Source organism: Parasteatoda tepidariorum, chromosome 2 (genome assembly GCF_982258835.1).
Source record: "Parasteatoda tepidariorum strain Cologne lab strain chromosome 2, Ptep-v5.0, whole genome shotgun sequence".
NCBI classification, from domain to species: Eukaryota; Metazoa; Arthropoda; class Arachnida; order Araneae; family Theridiidae; genus Parasteatoda; species Parasteatoda tepidariorum.
This window is the reverse complement of record NC_141756.1, coordinates 60,499,696-60,508,570: the sequence shown is the minus strand read 5'-3', so window position 1 is coordinate 60,508,570 and position 8,875 is coordinate 60,499,696. Positions and strand designations below refer to the sequence as shown.

The window sequence follows — 8,875 nt, the reverse complement described above, 5'->3', positions numbered from 1 at the left end:
ATATCAAGTGGCAGCATGTATAATGTTTTTATTTAAAATTAAAAATCTGGCAATTCGTTTCATCATAACAAAAACAAATCGAGGGCGAATTTGTGCCGGTGATAGTTCAATAATTTAGAATCTTCCATATTTCCGTAAGTTTATCTTAGTAAATCATTTTTATTTCCTTTTTTTTATTTTCCTGACTCATATGTGTAATGATATAACTTTTATACATTAAATCACAGTTTCTATTTCATGGTATTCAACTTTTTTATCAGTTGCTTAGGGTGTTCTAAGTACAAGCGTAGTATTACCTACTACGCTAAGGCCGTTTTAATAGCATGCAAGGCTCCCAGCACTGAAATGTTTTGAGCCCCTATAACATGTCATACTGTTTAAAGTTGAACTAAAAAACTTCAAGCACATAAAATGAAGTATTTTTATAACTATTCAATCTCCCCATTCTTAACTCTTTCAATTATTTCTAAATTTATTTAATTTTAAACATTAAACAGAAACCCAAACAAAAAAAATATCTTTTATTCGAGTTGACTGGATCCGAATCATCTAACCCCTCAAAATGACAATCAAGAATTCCAATTTCTATTTTTGAATTCATGATTTGAAAATTAAATAAATTAAAAGATGAGGACTGCCAAGCACATTATTTTTGGACAGATGTATCACTTGTTATGATCCAGTTTCCAAATTAAATTTTCCAAATTTCTTAGGTTATCATGAGCATAAAATACTTAAAAGAAATTGTTTGCAAGTAAGTTATTTATTTACTTTCCATAGCTCCCAAAGTGCCCGTCTGTCATAATCATATATTAAACAGTTTTTTAATCTGTTATATAATTATATACTTAAAGGTTTTAATTATATTAAAAAATGGGAAAAATATACTTGAGGGTGCCCCTTGGCGAAATTGGCGAATTATGTTTGGCGCCATACTTGTTTGCCCGGACCGCCGTGGTAACCCACAAACAGGACATTTATATCTATTACTAATTAAACCTTTATTCATACACCAGTCAATCACTGTTTTTTTCTTCATTGATATTAAAATCGTACAGAAACTTAAGATTTATCTCATTGACAGTATTCATTTTTAGTTCCAGAAGCAAAAATAACCTTGTCAGCCGGTATCCAAAGTAGAACTAACGGATCTCTGAAATTACATTTAAAAATTCATTTAAAAACAACGCTAAATTCTAAACTAATCAGAATCACGATTAAAATCTAAACCAATCAGAATCATGAGTGGTTTTCAACATCGCCCAGCTTGGCGATCAATCGCGATCACAACTTGGTGGGGGCACCCTCAAGTATAGTCTACCCTAAAAAATAATCGGCTGATATTATCCTTATGTATATTTTATGATTAAGATATTTCACTGTCTTGTATCTATTAAAACATAAATTGTTAAAAATCCTTTTTACTAAGTTATATTTACTTTCAATTAAATTTTCTGTGAAACTGTATTCACTGAGAATATGCTATTGAGCTTTAACTTTTCACACTATTGTTGAAATTAACCATTAACCTCCTTGGCTAAAAACATTTAGGTAACTATAGTAAACCAATAATTAAATAAGAAGTTCAAATACAGGGGTCTGTCCAGGCCGAATTTACTACCGTTTAGCGGTACCTTCACAAATTCAACTTTAGAAAAAACGGTAGTTTCACAAATTCAATTTTAGGAAAAACGGTAGTTTCACAAAATACTTTTTCTTAAAATTTTATTTTTGTATCCCTTAAGAAACAATAAATCCAAATTTTTGTGTTGATTTTTTTAATATAATTTTTAATTTTTCACAAATTATATCTAAATTTTCACAAAATAGGTACCTCTCAGAAAAACCTAGGCAGACCCCTGAAATAACAATTTTATGGATGGAGGTATGACTATTAGGTCAAAATGATGAGACCTAATAGAATTGAAAACAGAACCTGTTGTACCAAATCTGAATTAACACGTTGTTGAAAGGCAATTTTACACAGAAGCTACATCATGTCTCCGACTACTATTTGGTAATAGAATATGGAAGTAAAGTAAAACATTCTAAATAAATTTCGTTTCGTTCAGAATAACTCACTACCAATCAACATATTAATATACAAAAAAAATATTTTGGATTTTTTATATTAATAATTTTTAATTTAAATGTAACAATCAGAGGAAGTAAAAATGGAGATAACAAAATTTTTTATTTTTCTCTCAACCTAAAATTTTTTAATGCTAACAATTTAAAAAAAAAAAAACATTTGTAGGATTCAATTTAAATAAATAAATGAAAATCACGAAATAAAAACGCTATAATTTCTCTCCTTTTACTGTTTTTTTTTTTTAAAAAAAAAACATATGCCTTGTCAATTGGCAACATCCCCTTTTCTTGAAATTGCCCTCTTTCTATTTACATGTTCATCCATTAAATTTAGATGGGCTATGTTGCAAGAAGGAAGGGGTATATCTACAAGAAACAATGCTTTAGAGGCACACTTCTTAATTTATTAATCTGCGTATAAATAGCTTCTTGGATTAGTATAATTTATGACTGTATTCCTTTGATTCCTTGTAAAAGAAGGTAGTTAGCACTTCCTGATGTTTTGGAAAGGGATGATAATTTAATTATAGAAGACAGGATAGTGTTCATACGCATCTGTAAGAAAAAATAAAAAAACAGGTTTCAATAAAAAAAATTTAGATTAATATTACTACCACTTTTTATTTTTTTCCAGGTGCGTATGAACCCTTTAGGCGCAAATTGAACAGAAGGTGACAGCTGAGTACCTAAAACTTTTCTTTAATGTGCTAAATATTTGTAAAATTATCAAATGTTTTTTTTTAAAAATTTTTTTCTTGTTTTTAACTTTAAGAAATTTAAATCAATAATTATCCACAAATAATTTATTTATCCGAAGCATTGAGAGGGAGATATAGAGATTTCTAATTATTAAAAGGATTTCCTATGGTCTCCCCTTCTTGCCAACGACACCCATGATTCAAATTACTCATAAAAATGCTGAAAAGTTCCTTATAAAAAAACTGAATTTAAGTGTTTTATTTCAGTAAATAAAGATGAAAGTCTTGAACTTTGTAAGTGGAAATGCTGGGAAAATTTCAGAAGTGCAAGCAATATTAGGACAAGTTGTAAAGGTTAGTTATGTTAAATAATATCAGTCACTTTCTAAATTTGATTTCTCTAATCTTGCTTCTATTCAAAATAGTAATTATAAAAATGAATTTTTATTGGATGCATTGATAGATGAACTATACAGTGTCCCCCCTAAGCGTTTTTAGAAGCCGCCCATCCTTTAAAAACATTGCTTTTTTATTCATATTTCATTTTTTTAAAAAAATTACTCACTGTTTAAATAGTAATTACACACTGTTAAAATTATCTGTGTTTATAGATTTAATTATGATTGCTACAACAAATTTTTACTTTGTGAGGATTATTCTCAACTAGTTAAATTTTTTAAGCATCTCTTTTTTCAGGATGTTAATAAATTTTATAGTGTTTTTGATTTTAAAATTATTTTTTTAATAACCTAAGAAAACACTGCAGCTTTAAATGTTTATTTTCTCATGATTTTCAGTTTAAATTATGTAAAATATTTTTAAGTTTATCAATTAATATTTTTTTTTTTAGTTTACATTTTTTGAAAAAAAATTATGCCTAGAGATTATCTATTAGCATGCCTGTAATTATTTTTCTCTTATTCTGATATTGAGAGATGATTATTTTTTGAAATATACACATAAAACAGTACAAAGAGCATAATTTAAAAATTGTTGAAGAACAGTTATTACATAATGAGAAATTTTTACATTTTTGAATGAGTGTCCTTTCAAAACTTATAGTGTCTTTTTTTCAGAGGCAGCTCCCTGACCTTTTTTATTCCTAAAGAGAATTCCCTATATATGGATAATGCTTATGGATTAAAAATTAAAGTGTCTAAACAGTGTTTTTATCTAATAAGTGCGAACAATTTCTTGAATTAAGCTTAATTTTCCACATTTTTAAATGTGTAATGTTTTAAAATTTTATTTTATTACGCATGTTGTTTAGTTAATGAAATTTTAGACTAAATTCTACTAGTGATTGATTTTAACAATGCCAGTAAATATATTGTTATTTTTTATTTTCTCTTTGGTACCATTTCTATAATGTATTATCTTCGAGAAAAAAAGAAGCATTATGTCTTTCAAAAGGTAAATTAAAATTATTCTTACATTCTTCTTTCTTTTCTTCATGCGTTTTATAAAATTTCATAATTTAGAATCAAAGGATAGCTTCAATAACTTTAAAAATATGCAGCTATTATTTAATGTTAGAAAGCTTTTATTTTTTGTTTCTATACAAACTTTATTTCATAAAATGACTTAAAAAACAAATGATTTGTTCACCAACCCCTATTATTGCTTTACAATCATTACTATTTCTTGACAATAAACTGATTTTTAAAAATTATTTTAGTAAAAGATATCAAACCTTTTCTTGTATAAACACAAATTAAGCTCCATAAATTTATTTTATGAGTCTATTCAGTTAAAACTTAAACCTAATTATTTTCATACTTACCATTTCAATTTCATCAAACTTTTTATTTTTTCTTATTTCATTTTTGTACTATAAAAGATTAATAAATATGTTTTGCTTGAGAGATTGTTTAGCAATAGAACAAGAAGTTAGTTCTAAATACAGTACAGAACCCGTTATCCGGAAATCAGAAAACCGGAAAACCAAAAAACCGGAACGAAATTCGATAAGTTTTGTCCCCATTTAAAAAAAAATTTTTTTCCCTCATAAGATTTCAGGATTTTTCGTTCTTTTTTGAAAGATGTTTACCTTACTTTCATTTTGGAAATAATCATTAGTGTACTACTTCATCGTTTTTTCTTCTTTTTAGGATTATTTCTAAATATTTTTTGTTTTTAGTTGTGTTTAACAATAAGAAAACGGCTTTTTGTAGCCATTCAGAAAACTGGAAAAATCAGTTATCCGGAATAGCGATGGTCCCAATCATTCCGGATAATCGGTTCCCTACTGTATCACTTTAAAATTTTGAATAAATATTTTGTATTCATTATTTGAGTTGCATAATTTGACTGAACATGCTGCACTTAAAATTTATTATAAAATTAAATATAACTTATAAATAAGTAAATATAACTTTTTTATTGTTTAACCACATAAAAAAGTAACAAAAAATATTTATTGTAAAATGTAATCTAATAAGGTATGAATTCACTTTTTAGTGTAATATAGGAACAGCTCTAACAATAAAGAAATTCTTTTGAAGTTATTTTTCATTCATTACATTTTTAATTATTTTTATATTATAATTAATCTATCATGATTCACTTCATAAGACTTACAGGGTTACATTAGTGAGTTATTTAAAAAATATTTTATACTTATAAAGCCTTTTTTTTAAAAAAAATTCTAGATAAATTCTGTGAAACTTGATTTGCCAGAATATCAAGGAGAGTCTGATTTTATTACTTCGTCAAAATGTAAAGTAGCATCGGAACTCATAAAAGAACCTGTTATTGTGGAAGATACATCTCTGTGCTTTGATGCTCTAAATGGCTTGCCTGGCCCATATATTAAATGGTTCTTAGATAAATTAGGACCAGCTGGTCTGCATCGGTTACTCAGTGTAAGTTGCATTCTTTTGTGAATTAGGAAAGTTAAATTAATTTTTTTAACTATTCATAAAATGTATTTTTCAGGGCTGGGAAAATAAGTCTGCATCTGCTTTGTGCACATTTGCATATTGTGAAAATCCTGAATCTGCACCAAAGTTATTCCATGGTATTACCAGAGGAACTATTGTTGCTCCATGTGGTGAAAGTGGTTTTGGTTGGGACTCTTGTTTTTTACCTGATGGATTTGATAGAACTTATGCAGAAATGACTAAAGAAGAAAAAAATGAAATTTCTCATCGCCGTAAAGCATTGTCTAAATTGAAAGCATTTATTGAAACTGTAAATGAGTAGCTTTATCAAAAATGTCACTAGTTATTTCTTTTTAATCTTCCTGTTAACGTGTGTTGTACACTGTGGTTAAATTTTGTTTTTCTTTTTTACTCATATCCACTTTTTATAAACAGTTTTTTTTGATAATATATATTTCATAACTTTTAATTTATTATTTTTTGTTAGAATTTATATCCTGCATTATATTACATATTGAAGGAATACACTTAGTACCTCATACCAGTTTTTAGAGTGCCTCTGATGGAAGGTTAAATAGAAATATCTATAGTTACTATTTTTATGTGAGAAATATTATTAATTACATATTTTGATTTACTATAATTGTTTGAAAATTTTAGTTTATGTTAAAAATTTAATGCCAAATAAAATTTGTAATTGAAAAATTAACTTGTCCATATCAATTAAGAGTATTTTAATTAGAATTGAAACATTCCAGTCTCATATGCATGATAGTAAACATATCCTATTTTAGAACTTAATACTGGGTCAAATTTAATTTTGAAACATTAAGTTAATGATACTATAAAATATTAAATTTATCCTGATACTTTCATATATATTCATTATAACTAATTTGACTCATGTGTCAGGTCTTTTTGAAATATGAGAAAGATATTAAAAACATATATACAAACTTATACAACATTATCACAATACTAGTAACAGAGATAAAGGGATTGATACATGACAGATTATAAGTATTTTCCCTAGGGTTACTGAACTTAATCCAGACCAAATAAAGCTGATTGTTATTTATTTATTTGGTTTAAACCTAAACTGAAGGAGCTTAATCATAAAGGGTAGCTTTTAATGACAATGTTCGAAGATTAATAGAAGTATCTGTATGGAAGGTTATATTCTCCCTAGGGTTGCTGAACTTTGTCCAGACCAAATAAAGCTGATTGTTACACATATATCAAATAAAACTATCAATCAGAATTTTTTCATGTTTTGCTTCATTTATGTTTTGTTTTTCAGTTGTTACATTGTTTTTATGACAGATGGTTTTCCTATGTTGCTATTTAAAGAAAAACTTGTTGATAAATTTTCGACAGAAATGTGTGGTTACTTCATGTACAAGCAAAATAACACAGCTTTTTCTTTCTTTGAAGAGTTATTGCAATGTTTAGGTGTATTAAAGTGAAGTGTTACAAATGATAAAAATTCTATTTTTTTACTGGTGTTTGTTTATATGAAATAATCTCACAAATATTAAAATCTTATTTTATTCAGCTGCTCTCTGGGATCTTGCAAAAGTTAAGAAAATCTGTTCCAAAGATGTATCACTAACTAAATAATCTTCTAGCTTAAATTGTCTTTTCATTTCTTCCATGAGTTTAAAAAGTTGGCTTAGTCTTACACTTGGATCAGTAACATGGTATTGAAGCATGCCCTAGAAGAAAATGAATAATCAATTTCATTACCATTTATTTGGCATATTAAACAGCAATTAATGCTTTTTTTTTTACCTTGCATCAATACCCACTCTTTTTTTTTAATATCATGTCTCAGAGAAGATAAAAAAAATTCCAAAAGCACAGAGGTCAAGTGGTATATTTACAGATTTACACTTTCCTTTTTTTCTTATGAGTTATTTATTTTTAGTAAATCATTTATTTTTATAATCAAGATACTGAAAATAATTATCACATGTCATTTATTTTCAGTATATTTACATTAATTTAATTCATTTTAATTAAAAAAATAATATCCTGTTAAGAGTTATTTAAATGGAATTTTACTGTAGAATATTTGAAGGTATAAAGTAGTAGCTTAAAAATCTCTATACTTAGTCTACTGTTGAAGTGTATTTCTCATTGTACTCTTTATTTTTTGTTACAAAATAATATGATTAGTTTGCTTTAGTTTATTACTTTAAGTATTCAGATAATTCGGGTAAATGTTTTTTTCCTTGTATTTTTTTATACATTGCGTCATTGAATAATATATTTAAAAGAATTATTTTGATACACTGGACATCAACCACTTGCTAATCATACCTGAGAACAGGTTTTGAAATTAAAATAAATCCCATTGTTTCTAAAGTCTTACATGTTGATTACTGAATTATGCCCTTAGGAACACACTTTAAAAATCTTGCCTTACCTTTTAAAAATTTTCAAATACTTCAAACAATAGTTTTTACTCTATTATATAAAATTTTAAATTAATAGCCTCATTTTTAAATGTCAAAAAGTTTTTTTTTTCTTCTCATTTTGTTGCGATTCATCATTAACACTGTCTTGTGGAGTGTATATTGTAAACCACAAAAATGTTTTACTGTTTGCTTCTAAATGTCCACTTTTTTTTAGCAACCACCATTCTTTAAACAATATAAAGTTTAAGTATATCTCTTTACTTTGAATCCATTATCTACAGTCGCAGTTGCGAATATACTGCCTATCTAAAACTTTCGACCAAAATTTACTGCACTGGAAAAGGTTAACATTCTATCAGCATAATAATATTTGGCATGTGAGCCCAGTGTGTGCCAAGGCCTTTACTGAAGATTCAACTGGGACATCTCTTTGACCTGGAATGAAAGTTCTCTCTCCCCCCCCCCAATCACACTAAACTCTGATTCCTCCAAAGCGAACCATCATTGTTTTCGCCTTTCTCTTTTCCTACTAGTGAGGAGCATTAAAAATTATTTAATAATTACGGAGAAGAAATAATTATTTTTATTATTCAAATTATATATTTTGATAATGGCCTAGATTTTTTTTTCATGAAGCTTTTTTTTAGGATTTGCATGATTTTGAATTTTACTTTATATTAAATAAATAATCACAGGTATTTTTTTAATGTATTTGCCTACAAATAGTGTTTATAATATAATATTAGAATATTAGCTAATGTTTGCAGAATTTATTTTATAAGTT

At 26.9% G+C, this 8,875-nt stretch overlaps 2 protein-coding genes across 4 annotated transcripts in view; one reads left to right on the top strand and one right to left on the bottom strand.

Moving 5' to 3' along the window:
• Positions 1–10: 10 nt before the first annotated feature.
• Positions 11–6,938, top strand: LOC107453347 (inosine triphosphate pyrophosphatase). 3 transcript variants are annotated; one of them, XM_016070134.5, is made up of 5 exons: positions 58–134; positions 2,726–2,762; positions 3,057–3,143; positions 5,441–5,653; positions 5,727–6,938. In XM_016070134.5, the coding sequence occupies exons 3-5, from the start codon at positions 3,066–3,068 to the stop codon at positions 5,991–5,993; spliced, it is 558 nt and encodes a 185-aa protein (XP_015925620.1). In that variant the 5' UTR covers positions 58–134; positions 2,726–2,762; positions 3,057–3,065; the 3' UTR covers positions 5,994–6,938. The 3 variants fall into 3 exon arrangements, with proteins under 3 accessions (XP_015925618.1, XP_015925620.1, XP_071033675.1); XM_016070132.4 differs by lacking the exon at positions 2,726–2,762 and having other exon boundaries at positions 11–134; XM_071177574.2 differs by lacking the exons at positions 58–134; positions 2,726–2,762 and adding an exon at positions 2,553–2,571.
• Positions 6,939–7,205: 267 nt separating this feature from the next.
• LOC107453344 (phospholipid-transporting ATPase ABCA3) overlaps positions 7,206–8,875 on the bottom strand; it is a 47,014-nt gene continuing 45,344 nt past the window's right edge. Inside the window, exon 23 of the mRNA XM_087157407.1 lies at positions 7,206–7,386. Coding sequence (XP_087013533.1) covers positions 7,219–7,386 — 168 coding nt within the window. The 3' untranslated portion in view covers positions 7,206–7,218. The remainder of the gene's footprint in view (positions 7,387–8,875) is intronic.